Source organism: Coregonus lavaretus (genome assembly GCF_964263955.1).
Source record: "Coregonus lavaretus genome assembly, chromosome: 25".
NCBI lineage: Eukaryota > Metazoa > Chordata > Actinopteri > Salmoniformes > Salmonidae > Coregonus > Coregonus lavaretus.
The window spans coordinates 12,748,100-12,771,502 of record NC_140012.1 but is presented as its reverse complement, the minus strand read 5'-3'; the positions used below and the strand labels follow the sequence as shown (position 1 = coordinate 12,771,502).

The window sequence follows — 23,403 nt, the reverse complement described above, 5'->3', positions numbered from 1 at the left end:
CCAGGGCTCAGGTTTGGAATATCCATTGAAGTGTGTAATGCAGCCTATTTACAACATCCCAGCAGCTATCTTAGAAATAGAACTTTGCTCTGAGCTTCTACGAGTATGCACTTCAAAGCCGTTAGCCTATAGGCTTTGTATCATTTGACTGAGACCACACTAAATAGCCTACAGCGCACTTGATATTGCGCTGCCAGAGGAGAATCAGAGATGAGGGGCGGCATCGGGCACACATTGATATATAGCTTAATAAGCAACTAAATAAACAAAAAATTAGCGGTTTGGAGCATTGGGCCAGTGGCCGAGAGGTCGCTGGTTCGGGTCCCCAAGTCGACTGGGTGGGGGATCTGTCGATTGACCCTGGTTGCTCCTGTGGGTCGCTTTGGATGGGACCGTCTGCTAGATGACTGCAATGTAATGTCAATGTTAAGCGGCTTCACTGCAGGTAGATTGTATGTTTTAAAATTCTATAAAAAACTAAATAAAAACATCTCTTTAAAGTAGATTTGAAGACATTATAATATGGCAAATTTGTTTCCTAGTAATGATTTGCCTACTTTAGCAATGTCATCGTATTTCCATGCCACTAAGTTAGTGTAATTCAGACAAAACAGTCACATTAGCCTCTGAGGGTCAACCCATGTCTAGGGCACAAATAAATATTGGATGCAGCTATGGCGGTACTAGCTAACATAATTTAACTGTATATATGAATAGTATTTCGTCAGGTCATTTCGAGTATCTTGTGATGCCATATGGGTTGATGAATGATTCATCAGTCTTCCAATCCTTCGTAGATGACATTTTCTGGGATATGCAGGGACAAGGGGTGGTCGTGTACATTGATGATATTCTGGTGTACTCGTCTACCCGAGCCGAGCATGTAACCCTGGTGCGTCGTGTATTGAGGAGGTTGTTGGAGCACGACCTATATGTCAAGGCAGAGAAATGTCTGTTTTTCCAGGAGTCGGTCTCCTTTTTGGGTTATCGGTTGTCCGCGTCAGGGGTGAGAATGGAGGTGGATCGTGTGTCCGCTGTGCGTAATTGGCAAACCCCAACCACTGTAAAAGAGGGGCAGCAGTTCTTGGGCTTTGCGAATTACTACCGGAGGTTTATCCAGGGTTTTGGACAGGTGGCAGCTCCCATCACGTCCCTTCTGAAAGGGGGTCCGGTGCGCCTGCAGTGGTCAGCTGATGCGGACAGGGCCTTTGGGAGACTGAAGGACCTGTTTACGTCGGCTCCGGTGCTGGCGCATCCGGATCCCGCATTACCCTTTCAGGTTGAGGTGGACGCGTCTGAGGCAGGTATAGGGGCCGTTCTCTCTCAACGGTCCGGCTCGCCACCTAAACTCTGCCCCTGTGCTTTTTACTCTAAAAAGCTCAGCCCGGCGTAGCGTAACTATGACGTTGGGGACAGGGAGCTGTTAGCTGTAGTTCAAGCCCTTAAGGTGTGGAGGCATTGGCTTTGGCGTAACTATGACGTTGGGGACAGGGAGCTGTTAGCTGTAGTTCAAGCCCTTAAGGTGTGGAGGCAACACCCTTTCCTCATTTTGACTGACCATCGGAACCTGGAGTACATCCGGGCAGCGAGGAGACTGAACCCTCGCCAGGCTCGATGGAGTATGTTTCTCACCAGGTTCGTATTTAAAATCACGTACATCCCTGGGTCCCAGAATGGTAAGGCAGATGCACTGTCCCGGCGGTATGACACGGAGAAGAGGTCCGTTGAGCCTACTCCCATACTACCGGAGTCTTGCCTTGTGGCACCGGTGGTGTGGGAGGTCGATGCCGAAATCGAACGAGAGTTGCATACCGACCCCAGCCCTCCACAGTGTCCTGAGGGTCGGAAGTACGTCCCGCTCAAGATTCGGGATCGACTCATTTACTGGGCTCACACGTCACCCTCCTCTGGACATCCGGGTATTGGCCGGACAGTGCATTGCCTTAGCACTAAATACTGGTGGCCTACTTTGGCTAGGGATGTGAGGGTTTATGTCTCCTCCTGCTCGGTGTGCGCCCAGTGTAAGGCGCCCCGACATCTGCCCAGGGGTAAGTTACAACCCCTGCCCGTTCCACAACGACCATGGTCCCACCTCTCGGTGGATTTTGTGACAGACCTTCCCCTCTCTCAGGGGAATACCACCATCCTGGTCGTTGTGGACCGGTTCTCAAAGGCCTGTCGTCTTCTCCCTATGTCGGGTCTTCCTACTGCCCTACAGACTGCTGAGGCCCTATTTACCCACGTCTTCCGGCATTACGGGGTACCCGAGGATATAGTGTCTGATCGAGGCCCCCAGTTTACCTCCCGTGTTTGGAGAGCGTTCATGGAGCGTTTGGGGGTCTCGGTTAGCCTTACCTCAGGGTACCACCCGGAGAGTAACGGGCAGGTTGAACGTGTCAACCAGGATGTGGGTAGGTTTCTGAGGTCGTATTGCCAGGACCGGCCTGAGGAGTGGGCACGGTACATTCCCTGGGCCGAGATGGCCCAGAACTCTCTCCGCCACTCCTCTACCAACCTAACCCCCTTCCAATGTGTGTTAGGTTACCAGCCGGTTCTGGCCCCGTGGCAGCAGAGCCAGATCGAGGCCCCTGCGGTGGATGATTGGATGAGGCGCTCAGAAGAGACGTGGAACGCTGCCCACGTCCACCTGCAGCGGGCCGTCCTTCGTCACAAGGCGAGCGCCGATCTCCACCGCAGTGAGGGGCCAGTGTACGCACCTGGAGGTCGAGTCTGGCTCTCTACCAGAAACCTACCCCTCCGCCTGCCTTGCCGGAAGCTGGGTAGGCGGTTTGTGGGGCCCTTTAAAGTCCTGAGAAGATTGAACGAGGTGTGTTATAGGGTACATCTACCTGTTGAGTATAAGAATATTAACCCCTCGTTCCATGTGTCTCTTCTCAGGCCGGTGATAGCTGGTCCACTCCAGGACAATGAGATAGGAGAGACTCCTCCGCCCCCACTGGACATCGAGGGGGCTCCGGCGTACACCGTTCGGTCCATCTTGGACTCCAGATGCCGGATGGGGGGTCTCCAGTATCTCGTGGAGTGGGAGGGGTACGGCCCGGATGAGCGGTGCTGGGTGCCGCGGAGGGACATCCTAGACCCATCTCTCCTGTCGGAGTTCCACCTGGACCATCCCGCGCCCTGCTCCGCGTCCTCCTGGTCGTCCCCGAGGCCGGGGTCGGCGCACGGCTGGAGCCGCGCGTCAAGGGAGGGGTACTGTCACGGTTTCGGCCGAGGCTGCTCCTCCTCCTGGTTCGGGCAGGCTTCGGCGGTCGTCGTCCCCGGAGTACTAGCTGCCACCGATCGATGTTTCATGTTCGTTTGGTTTTGTCTTTATGTTGTACACCTGTGTCTTGTTAGTCCTCGTTAGTGTCCTATTTAGTTCTCGTTGGTTGTGTTTGTCTTTGTGTGTGATTGCTCATCTGTTTTCGTGTTGGAGCTACGTACTTCCCTCCAGTGTTTTGGAGAGGGTTTTCGCACATGTTAATGCGCCGTTTGTTTGACGCCTGTGTGCGCCGTGATTTCGCCTTCGGGCTTATTGTGCTTATTTTCTACGTGATTATTGCACTAAAGTCTTTTTGACTGAGCTTCTGCGTCCTGCGCTTGATTCATGCACCACACCCACCTTCAGCACCCCTTGACAGGCGTCACCGGCCTGAATCTAATCCAATCTTTATCCAGTTAGTCTACAGCTGTAAAGCATAGAATTAGCTTCCAAATGAGATGACGAGCTATGTTTATAATTGAGGGATGATGACAATCGTTGACTTTGTTTGCTGTTAGACAAAGTGCACAGTTGGGTGCCAGACTGATCTCCTTGTTATTAACATATGCCGGGACCTACCAAAAGGAGCAGAGGTGGGTATCATAACATGTCCAGCAATGTGATTGCAATGGTTTAGCGACCTCCAAAAAGCATTTTTTTCACTTGCTATTTTCACAGCTTGTCAGGCAAGACCTCTGAATTAAAACCCTTGTGACACCTCCTCCGATGTTGCCAGAGTCTCCCTCGACTCCTATGAAAAGGACAGGCCATCATGAGGCCTCTGATAGTGACCCGAGTTCCTGCCCCAACAACAACTGGTAATGTGTGTTATGTGAAAACTAGTATGCTAATTCCCCAGCCAAGCAGATACAACTAGTAGTCATTTTGGTTGTGAAGCGCATTAGCAAAAAGCTTTGTCCTTTCTTTAGAAAAAAATGCAATTGACCACTTGGCTGTCTATTATATCACCCTGTCACAGGCCCTCCCAGTCCAGGGCATAACCTAGCCTGCTGGAACCAGCCTGATCGCTGTCTTCACCATTGTATTTCACTTCACATTTTATGATATCTGAAGTGAAATAGAAAAGTGAACACAGCAATCTGGTTGGTTCCACCAGGCTAATCTTAACCACCATTGATAATGTAATCAGTGCTCTGTGTTTGTGTGTGACCGACCAGTATCTTTGATGAGGGGCCAGGAGCTGATTTACGCTGCTATGCCCATCAATAGGGCTCTGGCAAAGACCTAACCTCTTGCCTGCTCACCAATGGTCGTCGATGGGGAGAACAGAATTAGGTAGGTTTAGTCTAACTTGTTCAAACTTATATGTTTGTGTCAGATATCACCTATCCCTAACTGCCATTGGTAATAGAACAGTGGCTGTGTGTATGTGTTCACAGATGCATGAGATGCAGAGAGACCTGTCACTCAACACATCCACAATGAGGTGATTACTAATAATACAGTACAGCACATGGCAACACCCTTAGCAACACCCTTTTCATCCCATGTGTCACTGATGAACTCTGTCTCAACTCTGCCTATTTCTACAGATGGCCTGGAGATGCTTTTGATGTTTGATGGGGAGACCATAATTATGTAGGTTTTATCTGACCTGTTCAAACTTCAACATAGTACCTGTTTGTGTGTCAGATATTACCTATCCCGCCACTGGTAATAGAACAGTGACTATGTGTATATGTTCACAGAAACATGTATGGAGCCAGCACATGGAGACTTGCAGGGTGATGTGATGAAGTCCAGACTGAGACCTGGCACACGGCATAACATTTTTACTAGACACAACTTTTACTTGTATTGTCTTTTTTATTATTGATTTGAATGGTATCAGCCAATATGGGGAGGGAGAAACTTTGTGTATTCTGGACCAGGATCAGGGAACTACTGTTGTATACCGGACACCACACAGGAAGGCATGACGACTCTGACATGTTGGTCAAGGTAGCACCATTACCACCAGACAAAATGCTGATAGTCACATTATCTGTATCGGCTAGGAATGACAATGAAAGGTGCAAATTGTTATATTAGCAGAACACTGCTTATATGGGATTATGTAAAGGGTTGTTTATTCTACACATACATTCTACATTTGAAAGTTATCAAAACCCTTAGTTTAGGATATCTACATAAATTCAGTAATTGCATTCTTTTCGTATTACTCTGTAAGCTATTCAAAGCTTCCTTCGGTTATTGAACTCAACCTGCAGGAGGTTTGTTTGTTGTGATCGAGGGGGGGTTCTGACAGATGGATGTGTCTTGGTGGTAGAAAGGACACACCCAAGAAACACCCACATCAAACCACACCCCCAAGCCAACTCACGTTTGGCTTCTGTCATGGCTGCCAATATTTCTTGAGGAGCGAGCCAAAAAACGAGGCCAAATTAGTGGGTGCAGTTCCCCTTTAATGAACCAAATCTAAAACTAGGCCGAATCAGGAAGTGCAGTCACCCTTTAATTGGGGCATCCCAAGATGCTGACAAACAACATTTCCTTGTAAATCTATTTTTCTTCAATTGGCTCTCCAAACAGCAAGTGCAATGTGCGGAACTGACTTGAAGTCTCATGTTTCAGACCCCACATTTGCATAGGGAGTGACGTGTTACATTTTCTGGCCTATCCAGACAAATAATCGATCTGCTCTTCCTCTGAGCAACAGAGCCCAGCCTGTGAGGCGGCTTATGAAAGGTGGCAGTAGCAAATCCGACAGTTGTAGTTTCATCTCACTGTGATATTCTCAGCCGGATTTAGAGCTCTCAACATGAAAAAATACTAAATAATTTCATTGAATTGAAACAAGACCACTTTCTCTTGGTCACAGATGGACAAAATCACATTGTGCTTAAAGCTTAAATTGCATTGAGTCTGCACACATTTGAATGTTGTCTCTGTGCCACTCAGTGGACGTTTAGGAGAAAATGATCTGTCAGTTCTATGAAATTGTGCCAATATTGTACTGTCACTAAGTATGATCATATTTATTTTACAGTTATAAGAAAGGTGAAATCTTATAGTAAGTCGTTTATAATGTGATTGTTACTATATTCAGAAAGCATTTCAGCCATTTCAAGCCATATTGCCCCAATTTTGTTGAATAGAGAAAAAAATAATAGGGTTTTTCATATTTTCATAATATTTGTACACCTCAGCATTTATAACAATTTTTACCAGAAAGGTGAAATCCAGACCTTTCTAAAAACCATGCAATATTACCAGTTATTGTTTATGGCCATCTCATGAAAAATTATTATGTTTGGGTATGTCAATTTAGGCGGAAATTTAAATTTCAAGAGGATTTATTTAGACCCTCTTTAACAAATCTCACAAGTGTCACAAGCTTCCAGCTACTATCTAATCAACACAACATTGCCATTACCCCACTCCTGGTTAGCCACCATTGGCTTAAAAAGCCAAACCTAAAACAATATCTGCCAATTAATTTCCAGCAATATTGCCCTGTCTGTCTGTGTGGTGCGTGCGTTTGTCGATCATTCTGTGTGTAGCCAGTTGATGTGATAACCTTGTGGGTTGACAGAAATACTTTCCCCATAAACCTTCGCAATTAAATGTTAACTGCAAAGTAGGCTTACCTGGCAGAAGTGTATATCATGAGTAAGTATATCATTTGTATATATTATTTGTTATTTGCTAACTTGACCATGAAATGAGCAGCAGCAGTACAGAACCATTGCTAGACCAACACATTAGACCACACATTCCTAATTCTTCCAGACCCCCCAAAATTGTCTTCTGACGTGATTACATGGACTCAGAAAATCAAATGTCGTTGTTTCTCTATGAAAAATTATAATTTTGAGAGTGAAATACAACAAATACAATCTAAAACCAGGAAAAACTAAACTGAGAAAACATACATTTCAAAAATATAATACATAACTTTGGAGGAAATTCTCAGAATTTTTTGGGCCCCCCTTAGAGTTGCAGGTGAGAATAAAGTGCCTATTTGAATGCTAGAATTTTTTTTTGAAGCTTGCGACATGTTTCATAAAAAAAAAATATATACATAGGCTATGGCAGGGATTATCAACTAGATTCAGCCGCGGGCCGATTTCTTCTTGAGGGGATGGTTGGGGGACCGGAACATAATTACAATTAATTTGTAGACTGCAAAATGACAGCAAGAAGCCCAAACAGACTAAAACATAATAATTTCAAACCATGCTTATATTTGTATATGATCACGTGTCTCTCCATTATGCGTGGAAATACTTGGGAACAGATTTCCCAAATTAAAATCATTTGGAGCTGATTTCCTGGTGTTTTTATGGTTTTTTATGTCCAACAATAAATCAATACAATTTTGGCTCAGAAAACTTGGAGGGGCAAATAAAACCACCCGCGGGCCAAATTCGTCCTGTGGGCCGCCAGTTGGGGAACACTGGGCTATGGCATTACTATGGCACCTGGCTATGCAAAACGAACTCGCCCATTGTCAGACTCTTTTTAACAGTCCGGACACTTCTAGAATGTTCAGCTGCCCAGTGGTGGAAAGCAGTAAGACACAGACACACAGTCTACTTAGCGATTGAATGTTATTTTTTCATCATCATTGCAAACATAGGCTAAGCTCCGCAGGAGGCAGACAGGCAGTCAAGTACTGTTGTTTTTTCATGAACTATGATGTGGCAGCAACTATAAAGATTAGCCTACATGATCACACAAAACGCTGAGTGTTTTTTCTCCAAAGTGTAGGGACTGCAGTGGCGATTTTAGCATGTAAATCTTGGTGGGGCAAACAAAGTAGGATGTGTGCCAGCAAAGCCACTACACAACACAACACTAAACAATACATTAATTGCACTATAACGGTGACAAACGGTGCCCACAAACTGTTAGGGCCTACAAAAAGCTGTCTCAACAGCAGAGTCCCAACAGCAGTCCCAACATCTTACCACTGCTACACCTGGCTATCAGCGGTGTCAAAACTTCCTCCGAAGCTGCCTCCTCTCCTTGTTTGGGCAGGCTTTGGCGTTCGTCGTCACCGGCCTTCTAGCCACTGCCGCTCCTCATTTCATCATTCCATTTGTTTTGTCTTGTTTATTACACACACCTGGATCATATCCCTTCATCAGTACCTGTACAAGTGTTCCCTCTGCACCCTTGTGTTTGTGTGTGATTGGTTATTGTGGAGGTGACTATAGCTCGGTGGAGCTATTTTGTATTTTGTATCGCCGGGATATTCACCTGTGTGCCTTGTTGTTTTCCAGTGCGCCATATTTCCGCACTGGAGTGTTTTACGCATTGCTGCGTACCGCTGTGTTACGGAATAAACTATTTATTCTGTGAATTACCCTCCTGCGCCTGACTCCTTCTAAATCAAGTGGAGCCTTGTCTGGCAGCGAAACAGTTCATTCAGCCTAATTTACTGCCTTTTTAAAAAAAACATAGCTGATATGGCTGACTTGCTTAAACAAATGTGGTTTCTAATGACAATTGAGATGTACAAACTATGGCATAAGGGGACGACGAGCGGATAAGAGGCAATCCGTCATTTCGATTAAGACATTCATCAGCGAGCTAGGACGGATGAAGTCAATATAACTATTTGTTTAGTACTTTTGAAATGTACAGCGACAGAATTCAGAACATGAGCCGTTCTTACAGTGTTCTCCCTGTACACCAAGTCAGAACAGTAGGATAAATAAAGGGGGCATATAAGCAGACAATTAAAGCTCTTACAATATTCGATGATGACATTTCTCTAAAACAGGTTATAGGCTACATGTGCACCACCAAGTCAGAACAGTAGGTGAAATTAAGAGGGGAAAATATACCAAATTATTAGGGTGAGGCTCATGGGCTACCAACAGCTTACTACACAACATACACTTAGTATTACTTTCTTAGCTACAGTATACATATCTACCTGGCATATTACATCGCCATCGTCGCCAAACCCACTGGCTCCAGGTCATCTATAAATCACTGCTAGGCAAATCCCCGTCTTACCTTAGCTCACTGGTCACCATAGCAACACCCACCCGTAGTCTGTGCTCCAGCAGGTATATCTCACTGGTCATCCCCAAAGCCAACACCTCCTTTGGCTGCCATTCCTTCCAGTTCTCTGCTGCCAATGACTGGAACGAACTGCAAAAATCTCTGAAGCTGGAGACTCTTATCTCCCTCACTAACTTTAAGCGTCAGTTGTCAGAGCAGCTTACCGATCACTGCACCTGTACACAGCCATTCTGAAATTAGCCCACCCAACTACCTCATCCCCATATTGTTATTTATTTTGCTAATTTGCACCCCAGTATCTCTATTTGCACATCATCTTTTGCACATCTATCATTCCAGTGTTAATACGAAATTGTAACTATTTTGCACTAGGCCTATTTATTGCCTTGCCTCCATAACTTACTGCATTCGCACACACTGTATATATATTTTCTGTTTGTATTTTTGACTTTATGTTTTGTTTACCCCATATGTAATTCTGTGTTGTTGTTTTTATCGCACTGCTTTGCTTTATCTTGGCCAGGTCGCAGTTGTAAATGAGAACTTGTTCTCAACTTGCTTACCTGGTTAAATGAAGGTGAAATAAAAATAAATAAAAATAATAATTTATGCAGCAGCATACAATACATTTTTGGACTCACCTTGTTGTGCTGTGCTCACTTGAACATGAAGATGGTGCGGCGGTCCTTCGTGGGCAAATTTTGTCATCAAAGTCTGACATTCTCTGGATTCATTTTGCTTTCACGACAACTGGGAACTCGGAAAATTACAAGGTCGAATCATGATAATGTCAGTGATCTTCAGGTCGTAGCTCTAGAAAGAGGCCCGAGTTCTGGATTTACAATTCCGAGTCGGAGCTAGTTTTTTCCCCGAGTTCCCAGTTGTCTTGAACTCACTGAAGTCAGTTTTCGCAGTTCCGAGTTAACAGTTGTTTTGAGCACGCACAAATCATGCTTCATAGACAGCATGGCCAATGTTGAATGTTTATCATTTTAAATTTGGAAAAGAGACCCTTAATCCCAGATTTGGGACCACACAGCCACTCCACTGAATAGCAGGCTAGTGATTGCTTTGCAATGCTTGCAGTTAGCCACTGATTCCTTCCAAACCACTCATTGTTGAATTTGCGATTTCCAACTTGTTGTGTAATGTTTATGTCCAATGGCTGATGAGCACCGATACGTTTTGTCTATAATTTCTCTTCATTATTTATCTTCATATGACAAGGATTAAAAAGGATTTGCCAGTAGATTGTCGACTTGATTCATGATGATGACTGCTAGCTAAGATTTTGAAAGTATGATGTTGACATGATCAGTCCAATCAAAACTAATGTAGATATAACGTGATTTGACGTCATTTTATCTGTGGCCAATGACCTTGAGCCTTCTTGAATGGGCACTTCTAATGTAACTCTATGGCAGCACCCAAGAGCCTTGAATTTTCGAGCTCTACCCTTCGACTTGGCGGTGAAGTAGTGTCCCCATGAGTGACAGAAGACTGAGCCAATCGCGGTGCAACATTACCAACACCTACGCTCCGTTTTTTCCGCTAACTGCCCCACCACCACAGAAAGCGCTGAGCTGAAACACCTGCATTTTGGAGCTGCCTTACTCAAGAAAGCAAAAAAGAGACCATGTTTGTATGCGGCTTTATTAACTCAATTATTATTATTTTTATATTTTTTACATTGTTTGCAAACTGATATGTGACACGTATTTATTAATTTTTTTTCGCAAGAAATGTCGGGCTGCACTAAGAAACTCGCACATTTCCGACTTGCTAACTTGATGTAGTTATACACCTGCTGCGTTCAACTAATCAGCATGTCGGATATTTTCGAGTTTCCTAGTTCCGACTAGCACATGAACGCATCTTTCCTGCTTGCGCAACTGCAATATCGGTTACAACAGAAAAGGTAAATAGCAAAGACAGTACAGTATGAAGATAGGCAGAAACTGCTTCTACAATCACAATCCCCAATCACACTTGTAGGCGATGGCATGGCGAGGTTGGCTAGACAAGCTCATGTGCATAAAAACATCATGGGGTCTAACGGACGTCTTGCACCGAACTGCGCATGTGCAGCCCTTCAAATCAAAGACACCTTTAAAGTAGTTTTTGACGAAAATGAAAACGTGTCAGTTTGTCAATTTTACGACATTGTCTCGAATCTAGGTTGTGCCTTTACATTTCGAGAAAATGAACAAATAAGGAATCATTTTTCTTTCATTGACTTCCAGTGGCGGCTCCTGAAAAAATTCTCAGGAGGGGCAATTTTTCTGATGATTTAGGTGACCTACACACGTGCACGAGTCCGTGCACGCGATTCCAGATATCTTTACCTCTGAATAAACTGCCTTTATTATACCATATCCACCCTGTCCAAAGTCTCTACTTGGTCTCAGTTCTCCAGTAAACTTGTGATTATCAACAGTACACAACGGTAACAAACAATTGGGGGAACTCACGGGGCAGATAGTAACCACTTAAAAGGAAGCGATTCCCAAACCTTCCATAACAAAGCCATCACCTACAGAGAGATGAACTTGGAGAAGAGTCCCCTAAGTAAGCTTGTCCTGGGCCTCTGTTCACAAACACAAACAGACCCCACACAGCCCCAGGACAACAACAACAACAACAACAACAACAACAACACAATTAGACCCAACCAAATCATGAGAAAACAAAAAGAGAATTACTTGACACATTGGAAAGAACAAACAAAAAAACAGAGCAAACTAGAATGCTATTTGGCCCTAAACAGAGAGTACACAGTGGCAGAATACCTGACCACTGTGACTGACCCAAACTTAAGGAAAGCTTTGACTATGTACAGACTCAGTGACCATAGCCTTGCTATTGAGAAAGGCCGCCGTAGGCAGACCTGGCTCTCAAGAGAAGACAGGCTATGTGCACACTGCCCACAAAATGAGGTGGAAACTGAGCTGCACTTCCTAACCTCCTGCCAAATGTATGACCATATTAGAGACACATATTTCCCTCAGATTACAGCGATCCACAAAGAATTCGAAAACAAACCCAATTTTGATAAACTCCCTTATCTACTGGGTGAAAAACCACAGTGTGCCATCACAGCTGCAAGATTTGTGACCTGTTGCCACAAGAAAAGGGCAACCAGTGAAGAACAAACACCATTGTAAATACAACCCATATTTATGTTTATTTATTTTCCCATTTGTACTTTAACTATTTGCACATTGTAACAACACTGTATATATACATAATATGACATTTGAAATGTCTTTATTCTTTTGAAACTTCTGAGTGTAATGTTTACTGTTAATATTTATTGTTTATTTCACTTTTGTTTACTATCTACTTCCCTTGCTTTGGCAATGTTAACACACGTTTCCCATGCCAATAAAGCCCTTAAATTGAATTGAATTGATAGTAAGGTCGCAATGACACAGAAAGCAGTTCAATGTCGGGGTACAGAGTCGCTCTCTTACCAGGATCGCGGTCCGCTCTGACCAGGGTGAAGGTGGCCGGCTCCACTTCTCTGTCCGGGACTCATCCAGCCAAGTCTCCCAGCTGTATTGGGATTCAGCTGCCAGCAGCGTTTTCATTATTTAGTCCGTTCGTAGCGGGTATGTACACGATCAACAAGATCAGTCCAAAACCAACCACTGGAAATCCATGGTTGGCAGAATGTTTGTAAACTAAGTCTACAAATTAAAAACATAAAATAACGCCGCACTGCAGGTCGCAACAGAGACGCTGGTAGCCGCCATTGTCTTAGTTACGTTCAACGTTACGTCACGTATGACGAAAGCGCGTAAGTGCAAGCCCACAGACACCCATAGAGAATGTATTGAAAGCTTTGAAATGTGAAAAAAATAGATTTTACATGACAGGCTATGAGAGACTTCTGGGCGATTTTCAACTTGACTGAAATCGCCCCAAAAACGGGCGGGGCCATTTGAAGCACGACTTTAGCCTGATTTGACATTTAGTGGCTGGCAGATCAGACGTGAACACTGATAACTGCTGTTGCCGTGATATAATTGATTAGAAAAAAAATCCCTTCCTTTTCCCGTTTGGCAGTGCGTCGCCCATATCGCCCTATTGAACAAGCCGTCCCTGTTGACTTCTCAAACCCAAAACCTCGGCCTGGTCTGCTTGGTCTTTTTCGCAAGCTTTCCCGGAAGTCTCCCCATGTTGCGCCTCTGGGTTTAGAAACTTTGTGGATATAACTACGTCCAAAGAATAACGCCTCGATCCAGCGACAGTGTCATGCATTTTGGTACACCAGAAGTACATTCATTTCCAATGGAACACTGCGTTTGACTTGCAGTGTGTTCTGTGTGGTGCATAGGTTGGATTTATCGACCATATGCGTCAAACTGTATGCGTAGACAGCTTGGCAGAAATAGTAGCAGAAGTAGAATGTTGAACTTTTGTTGCACACATATCCAGATGATGCTGCATACAATTTTGCGCAAAGTGCTAGGGGTGTGATTTAAGCATAATAGGTTTTGGTGCACCAGAAGTACATTCATTTCCAATGGAATGCTGCGTTTGTCTTGCAGCATTGCATTGCACAGGCAGCTGCAGTGCGTTCTGTGTTGGATTTATTGAACGTATGCATCAAATTGTATGCTTAGAAGGCTTGGCAGAAATGGTAGTTTTGTTGCAAACATATCCAGATGATGCTGCACCTCACTGTCGGTGTGATCGAGGCGTAAAGTAGGTAGTAGGGAGCGGGAACGGAGTCATGTACCAGCGCTTGTTAATGACGTATCAGTTATTCTAGCAGAAGCAATGGAGGTAGAGGCAAAAAATGAAGATTGCTCCTGGCTTCCTTTTATTCTTGATATTATAAAATGGTAAATCAATTCTGCTGTTTGTTTTTTATTGTGCATGTTCTCATACCCTCCACATAAAGCTTTTAAATATGTGGACTCCACTCTTGTGAGGCCAACGTTAGTAAGATAACGTGAGCTATTTAGTTAGCTAGAACCATGGTAGCCGTGTTTTGATTGTGGCTTTGAAGTGTTATGTATATCGCAGCACATAATAGATGCAGTCAGAGAGCATAGGATAGTTAATCATGAGATGCCCTTTAGCGGTCAAAGTCTCATGTGCCTTGTTATTTTAGTATACACTTTCACAATGCATTTTTATGACTACATATATAGCTAAGTAGCTTTGGGCCAGGGCGTTACGTGCTGCTTGTTGATGCTGGAGGAAGGCTGGGCTCAGCAGCATCAACAAGCTGTACTTCATCAGAATCTGCTATGTAGCCTAAAGTCTTGTTGAAATATCTTCTCCCTTTCTAACAGCATGGATAAAGACAGTACGGATGTGAACCAAGAGCTGACCAAGCTAAAGACTAAGATTCAAGAGACTAGGGAGAAGTCCAGTCCTGGGGAGCAGCAGGAGCAGCTGAAGACCATGAGAGAGAAGGTGGACACCAAGACACAGCTCCTACAAAAATACAAGGGCCTCTGTGTGTTTGACTCTCCCAAATCATAGAGGAATGGTGACAACATTATGGTGAATGGATTATCAGGGCATGGAAAGAAAAGACTAAGCATGGCATCCAAACTAATTTAGCTAGGTTTCACTGTTGTTTCACTTCAAGTTAAATGATGGTGAATGCAGCGTTCAGTCTGGTTTAACCAGGCTACAAAAGACTGACCTTGTTATGCCAAATGTGTGCATCATTCAGTGAATTCATAACCTGGCTGCTTTCAATTTAGGTACATACTGACTGTGTAATATAGGGCAATTGTAGAACATAATTATTATCAATAAGAGGTGTTAAATAGTGTATATTTAGCCGTTTTTATGGTTGTATTGTAGAAATAAACAGATTAAATTGGGGAAATATTTGTTATTCTCAGTTGTGTATGGTATCTTATTCAGTCATAACAATGATTGTTAAACACACCAAAGCAAATTCCTGGAAAGGCCTAGCCCATTGAAGTACCAACACAAAGCAGTCGCCTGCCAAGAAAGAACTGCATACTAAATAGCGTTGTAATTATGCCTTTCAGCCATTAAACCAAAGGGAAGAACAATGTTACAGAAGGCGGGGATTATTTTGATTGGAACGGTTGTAGAAGATCATGTCTCAGTCTTCGCAGGATAGGCATAATCAAGACATGCATGTCACTGTTCTTGTGTATGAATTTACAGGATAGGGGATAGTGGGGTAAGTTGAGTCACCCTTGTTTCTAGGTAACCATACACAAAATGTATCATTTGACCAAATATTTAGGAAGAGGTCATCATTTCATGGAGTCTGTGAAGGAAGAAACCACATGGAAAAAGTGTTAAGAAAGTAAAAAAATAAAACATTATTTTCACCAAGTCAAATGAATGTATTGTGTTAGAGGTTTCATGATGCTTGTATCTAAACCAAATGTCTCTAACCTTCAATATGAGGTCCTAAACCTAGCATGAATGTGCATCCTTGTAGCTGTGTGGGCTAATATAGTTTAAATGTTTGCCTTGGGGTAAGTTGAGGTTTGTTTGAGGCAATGGCAAGTTGAGCAAATTGAAGTGCTTTCTTCCCAGGAGTAATGCAAGCCATCACTGGTATATGAGGTAAAACAGGGCCTGGCCTATGTTAAAAGTGTTTAAAAAAAAGTGTTAAGCATGTGTTAATAGATGCTTAAAATTATTAAAAGTCAAAAAAGCGATCGCAGTTGTGTTGAATTGTGTTTGAGAAATAAAGATAGACATGGTTTTAAAAAGGTAGTGGTAATATTGAATTCAGTACAGAAATTTGTGGGCGACTTAACTTACCCTGTTCTGTGGCTCAACTTACCCCATACCCGGGGTAAATTGTGCCATGAGACCACTTTTTTTGGACAAGCTATGAATTCTGATTATTTCCAGGGATACACAACATCCTGAAATATACAATATGTAGATATCTTTGTTAGAAATAATACTATATTTCAACGTACCCCACTCTCCCCTACACAGGACTAGGCTGAATTTGATGTGTTGAGATTTTTCTGGTTGGATGACGGTTTAGAACAGGACTACAGTATGTGCTTTAGTCTGGTAGGAAAGCCTTTTTGTTTCTGTTGATGCTCTCTTGTAGGACATTACATGTACCAACTGTTATGTTGTCTGTGCCATGGTGTGGGCAGAGGCATGTAGGCCTAGGATATACGTTCTTATCATGCTTTATTGTATGGCATTTCACATGTTTGTGTTTGGCCCCAAGGAGTGCTGCCTGAAGACTGCAAAGGTAATCTTTGAACTCAGAATTCTATAAAGAAATATACACTGTGTACAAAACATTAGGATCAACTTCCTAATATTGAGTTGCACCCCCCTTTGCCCTCAGAACAGCCTAATTAATTGACTGATTTCCTTATATAAACTGTAACTTAGTAAAATCTTTGAAATTGTTGCATGTTGCATTCATATTACACAAAAAAAAAAAAATGTATGCACGCATGACTGTAAGTCGCTTTGGATAAAAGCGTCTGCTAAATGGCATTATTATTATTATATTTTTGTTCAGTATACTTTCCCACCGGGCACAGACATCAATTCAACGTTTATTCCATGTTGGTGTAATGTAATTTCATTGAAATGACGTTGATTCAACCAGTGTGTGCCCAGTGGGTTAGTTAGGTCTATAAAAAAGCAATAGTGCAAAAGGTGAAAAAGCTGAGAAAATGCATGGCCCTAATTATAGTTCTTACATTCAAGTAGGCTAAATTATTTATCAATTGGTAAACCTGTGGTGTGTGACCATTTGGCTCTCAATTGTCTTTAATGCTAGACTGCTCATTGCAGCTTATTTAATTAATTCATGCTTTGATGTTTAGCCTAGGTAGTTTCCCTAGATACAGTATCTAAGTCTACTAGGTGCAGGAAGTGATGAGTGAAGAGAGTGGGCCATTTCACAACACTTCTGAGAAGAAAAGCATGCAGAAACAGAAGATTCAGATTTTCGTATTTATTTTTTCCAGTTCTTTTTTCTTTCTTTGCAAAAGTTGACGTCGACATACAATACTACATACACATTTACAATATAAAATTGTTCAGATTGCAACATTCAAGTTCAAGTATCTGTTATAAAATGTATAACAAAATGTAAACAACATTCTTAACATTGTACTCCACGCCAGGAGTCTGTTTTCTCGCCTGTCTGTAAAGATGTCAAAACAACACATTTGTTGTGAAGAATCTCACAAGATTTTAAGCCACATCACATAAGGCTCTGGTCTAACAGAACAAAGTAGCTAACGTTGTTAAATGTCTCGTGGACATGTAGCATGCGCTTCCAGGTTTGTGGAGTGGCTGAATCTAGACAGTGTCATTGCGCCTGGAGCTCATAGGTTTTCGGCATCGCTGTCTCTCAAGTGTCCCCACAAAGAGCAACCGAAGCGACATGGGCAGCCTTGCGCGCCCAAGCCCTGTCTGTCAGGTGCATCACAAATGAAGCATATCCTTTTAGGTTACAAAGTCTTCCATACGATTCATCTCACAGTCTTAGCTGATAGTACATCTCTCTTTATCCTTTCCCTGCCCGCCACCGATCGCCTTCTCCTTTATGTACATCAAGTCACTGTGGACGCTCGGGCGCCGGGCGAATGGTGCCACGATGCCATACGCGTCTCCATCGTCTTTCTTGTTCTTATTTTTCAGGGATTTACTGCGAAGCATGTCGCAGTACTGCACCGAGACCTTACGGTGGAGGTCCGGGCTCATCTCATTGGGTAGCTTGGCCATGGTGAATAGGGTCTGGAACATTTGGTCCACGTTGGTGTTGCGCTTGGCAGAGATCTCAAAGTATGCGCACTGCTCATCTCCAGCCACCAACTGCTCAATCTCTTCACTCTGCACCTCCCGGTAAAACTCCCGGTCGCACTTATTGCCGCAGATTACCAGAGGTACGTCAACGTTCTCCTTGGACTTGTTTTTTAGGCAAGACTTGGTCTCAATTATCTGTCGCTTGAGCCTCTGAACCTCCTGGAAGGAGTCTCTGTTGTCTAAGCTGAAGACCAGGATAAAGACATCACCTGAATGGAAACAAGAGGAGCAAGGCATTTAGTATCAGAGCTTCTATGAAACACATTGACATAGGCTACAGTATTTCAATGCGTAATGGCACCTGTGGCAACAATGGAAAATGCGCGCAATGCATACACTCTTGAGGTTACCAAAAGAAACGACTACAAAGACGCACAAATTGCGTTATTGAACATGCACACTATTTGAGTTGCAATAACCAGAGATGGAATAAGATATTTACCTGTCAGTATGGATAGTCTCCTCATGGCAGGGAACCGGTGGTTGCCTGAGGTATCCAATATGTCCAGTTGGTATGCATCTCCCTTAATGCTGTACAGTTTCCTGTGAAAGTCCTCGATGGTCGGCGTATACTGCTCATCGAATCTCCCGTTCAGAAACTGGGACACGATGGCTGTTTTGCCCACCTTGGTGGACCCCAAAATCACCATCCTACAGCAGTTCTTCGCCGGTATATCATAGTCGTTCTCTGAAGGCGACATTTTCTTGATCATGAGTGTAAAGTAAGAGTGCGTAGAGTGGTTCCAATATGTGCTCACTCGTAGTTTCGTTTAGTAAATTCAGCCAAAGTTGGATTCAACAGTTGGCTATCGTTTAATAGTTCTCAGTGCGCTCTGTTGAGTCTGTCTGAACTGCGGGGAGCACCAGCTATTTAAGTAGAAAGCAGAGCCCTCCCTTCTACCGACGTCACGGTACGCAGTGCACGTTTGAGTAGAAGGGAAAGGGTAGGCCTACACAATCAGCCCTTTTACCATTTAACTGTTTCAGATAGCTTGTTTAATTAAAAAGAAAACTGTCCATGCACATTCAGCCAGCTAGAAATGTAATTGTCATTCCAGACATTGCACTAAACTAATTTCACTCAAGTGTAACAAAACGTAGCCTAGTGTTATTCAACTGTGCACTCAGTTGATTACTATTAGGCTAATACTAAGACGTTTAAATGTGTTAAAGCGATAGTTCACCCAAATTACAAAATTACATATTGGTTTCCTTACCCTGTAAGCAGTCTATGGACAAGGTATGACAGTAATCTATGCTTTGGTTTTGTTTTCCTGACCACTGTTTCAAATGCTAACTGTTTAGCATTTGTGGCACAAATCCAATGCAAGTCAAAAGTACCTATATTAAGATTTGTGCACTTCATGTCCAATTCATCCTAAAGTATATACACAAATTCATTTTGTAACTCAATGAAGTTACTTATAGATGTGATTTTGTAATTTGGGAGACTATCCCTTTGAGCTTTAATGCAATTATTTGACAAGCACACTCCATTAATGCATTTGTGCATAGCTCTTCATTCAAGGCATCAGTTGAAAGAAGCCTCTCATAGAGGCGGAGAACATTTCTATATTTACACGGCCTACCACAAGGGGGCACTCATGTTACAACCCGCAAAGGTGCTTTGGCAAACACATTGTAGTGAAATACAATTGTGTTTTGTGTGATTTATTTATCATAGAAGCAGTCAATAAGAACAATTTCACTTTGCAGCATTTAGAGATGGTCCCCTCAGTGTTTATGGCTGCATAATGCATAATGTGTGTGTGTGTGTGTGTGTGTGTGTGTACAGGTGTTCATATGTGCTTACATGTTTTCCTGTATATGTGCATGCATGTACCTGTGTATCTATGACTATTTCAACCTGCACCTGCTCAAGGAAACTGTGTACTCATGTTAAGAACCCAATAAACAGTCATCTCAGAAACTTAGAACTAAAAGCTCCCATAATTGCGTCAGATGCTCGATTAGGTTCTTGGGGGGGACGTATGTGAAAATATATTAATGAGACTAGTGATGTCTCCACCCCCCTAAACAGAAACTCTCAGCCAAAGCATGGGCCAAATGTCTCCTCCTTTTTCCGAAATTCAAAAGATGCGAACACACGAGAAATCGTGATTTGTCGAAATGATCAATGATGAAAGAATCTGCACACCGGAAACAAAATTACTCGTTAGTCATCGCATACCACAGTCTGTTGATAGATGCTACGATACCATCCTATGTTACGTGCGTCAGTCTACAAGAGATTAGGTATGTTATTTTCAATCCCCTCTGAGGTGGAGAGGGGCAGAGGCAACCCCCTGGCTGACTCACTGAAGTGCACTTCCAAGTGGGCCATTCTGCAGGATGCGTGCCTCTCAGAGAAACCCCTGGTGGGTGGTGAAACAGAGAGAAACAAGAGGCACTGTGACCCAATGTACCCACAACCTGCCCATGATGACTTACCCAGGGTCTCTCTGACCCTGAGCCTGGTGCACAGGTCTCTAATGCAATATAGGCACATAGCAATGGAACACACTCAGGGCCCCAAGAAAACATCTGACAAAAGTGAACCCTTTAATAATGATGCATTATATATGTTTATTTAATGCAATAGACTAGAACAAATCTATGCATAAAAAATTGTTTTTATATCTACTCTATAAATATGATATTGTGTGTGTGTGTATGTGTGTGTGTGTGTGTGAGAGAGAGAGAGAGAGATGCAGAAGAGACATTAAATCAGAGCAAAATAAAAGAGCCATTTGCTATAGCATGGCAAAGGATTTCTAAGAAACGACATAGAATGAAGACAAAGGACATGACACATTAAAATGGAGTTTAAAGTAACTGTTTTATAACCGGTTAGGTAATGGTGGACACAGAGGGCCTTTATTACAGAGCTAAGTCTAAGGGATGAGACATAACTTTGACACAGAGAGAAGGAGAGAGGTGGTCACTCTGATCTCTCTTTAACACTGTAGGAGGGAACGAGGGAAGGAGACAGTGCCCAGACATGAAAGACGGCATCCAATTTTCTACTGCCACATCCATCCTTCACCCCACGCCCTCGTTTTACTTTACCAATGAGAGGAAGAAATTACATACATCTACTTTCCCTGTGATTGTGAAAAAATGCAGAGACCACGAAACACACATCAAAAAGGATGGCCAGACAGGCCATTTTAATGTCAGATAACAATCTGTGCCATGGGGTGATACTGATACAGGTAACTGGTTACTGGTCCAGAGGTGACGGAGGAGAACAATGTGGAACACCATATGTACAAAGCAAATAGAGGACATCAAACAGCCGGGCTATCAAGGATTCTAGCTGTGTGGGACTGAGAGAACAGCGAAGGTAGGCAGGGGACACACAGCTTGGTGCATCAGCAGCTGCAGCCTTGCTGGAGGATTGCTACACAGACAGTGATGGGAACACAACACTCATACTGGGAAGTTTCTCTGTACAAACATGGTTCCCACAAGCTGCAAAACATGGGGTGTCCAGAGTGCATGTTACCCCTATAAACACTGGCCAGCCAAGAGGTGTGTTGACACTACAAACTACCAGATACATACTAGCATGCCTTCAGTCATTGTTTGGGGTTTTGACAGGAAGGGGTTGATGGTTGCAGAGGTATAACCAGACACTACAAGTATACCTTCTCTGTATTCACCTCTTCAACAGTAAACAGACTAGCAACCTTCAATTAAGAAGTGAACGTTTTCACATATTGACCTACTTTTTCTTCTTTCAGATAATGTATGAATTGTACTTGCCAAATTCAATCCTGAATTTAATTCTGCTGCTCAATCAATCGCTCCATACAGTGCATTCAGAAAGTATTCAGACCCCTGGACTTGTTCCACATTTTAGATACGTTACAGCCTTATTCTAAAATTGATAACATTTCTCTTAATCAATCTACACACAATACCCCATAATGACCAAGCGAAAACAGGTTTTTAGAAAATGTTGCAATTATTATTATTTTTACACCTTATTTACATAAGTATTCAGACCCTTTGCTATGAGACTCGAAATTGAGCTCAGGTGCATCCTGTTTCCAGTGATCATACTTGAGATGTTTCTACAACTTGATTGGTGTCCACCTGTGGTAAAATCAATTGATTGGACATGATTTGGAAAGGCACACACCTTTCTATATAAGGTCCCACAGTTCACAGTACATGTCAGAGCAAAAACCAAGCCATGAGGTCAAATAAATTGTCCATAGAGCTCCGAGACAGGATTGTGTGAGGAACAGATCTGGGGAAGGGTACCAAAAGATGTCTGCAGCATTCAAGGTCCCCAATAACACAGTGGCCACCATCATTCTTAAATGGAAGAAGTTTGGAACCACCAAGACTCTTCCTAGAGCTGGCCGCCCGGCCAAACTGAGCAATTGGGGGAGAAGGGACTTGGTCAGGGAGGTGACCAAGAACCCGATGGTTCTCAGTGGAGATGGGAGAACCTTCTAGAAGGACAATCATCTCTGCAGCACTCCACCAATCAGGCCTTCATGGTAGAGTTGGCAGATGGAAGCCACTCCTCAGTAAAAGGCACATGACAGCCCACTTGGAGTTTGCCTAAAGGCACCTAAAGTACTCTCAGACCATGAGAAACAAGATTCTCTGGTCTGATGAAACCAATATTGAACTCTTTGGCCTGAATGCCAAGTGTCACGTTTGGAGGAAAGATGGCACCATCGCTACGGTGAAGCATGGTGGTGGTAGCATCATGCTGTGGGGATGTTTTTCAGCGGCAGGGAGTGGGAAACTAGTCAGGACCAAGGAAAAGATGAACAGAGCAAAGTACAGACCGATCCTTGATGAAAACCTGCTCCAGAGCGCTCTGGACCTCAGACTGGGGCTAAGGTTCACCTTCCAATAGGACAATGACCCTAAGCACACAGCCAAGACAACGCAGGAGTGGCTTCGGGACAAGTCTCTGAATGTCCTTGAGTGGCCCAGCCAGAGCCCGAACTTGAACCCAATCGAACATCTCTGGAGAGACCTGAAAATAGCTGTGCAGCGACACTCCCCATCCAACCTGACATACCTTGAGAGGATCTGCAGAGAAGAATGGGAGAAACTCCCCAAATACAGGTGTGCCAAGCTTGTAGCATCATACCCAAGACGATTCGAGGCTGAAATCGCTGCCAAAGGTGCTCGAACAAAGTACTGAGTAAAGGGTCTGAATACTTAAATGTGATATTTCAGTTTTTTATTTGTAATACATTTGTAAAAAATTCTACAAACCTGTTTTTGCTTTGTCATTATGGGGTATTGTGTGTAGATTGATGAGGAAAAACATTATTTTATCAAATTTACAATAAGGC

The 23,403-nt window shown here is 43.3% G+C and overlaps 1 protein-coding gene across 1 annotated transcript; it reads right to left on the bottom strand.

The window, feature by feature from the left end:
- Window positions 1-17,203: 17,203 nt before the first annotated feature.
- Window positions 17,204-18,917, bottom strand: LOC311100636 (dexamethasone-induced Ras-related protein 1-like). The gene is made up of 2 exons (XM_084141563.1): window positions 18,516-18,917; window positions 17,204-18,282 (listed from the first exon to the last, which is right to left on the bottom strand). Exons 1-2 carry the CDS (start codon window positions 18,784-18,786, stop codon window positions 17,753-17,755), a joined length of 801 nt encoding a protein of 266 aa, XP_083997689.1. The 5' UTR covers window positions 18,787-18,917; the 3' UTR covers window positions 17,204-17,752.
- Between the last annotated feature and the right edge of the window lie 4,486 nt (window positions 18,918-23,403).

Excerpts from the sequence above, each read along its gene's own strand:
- LOC311100636 (XM_084141563.1), bottom strand. The coding sequence starts at position 18,786 with ATGATCAAGAAAATGTCGCCTTCAGAGAACGACTATGATATACCGGCG. Across the intron at positions 18,283-18,515 it reads GAGACTATCCATACTGACAG|GTGATGTCTTTATCCTGGTC; the intron begins GTAAATATCTTA and ends GTTTCCATTCAG.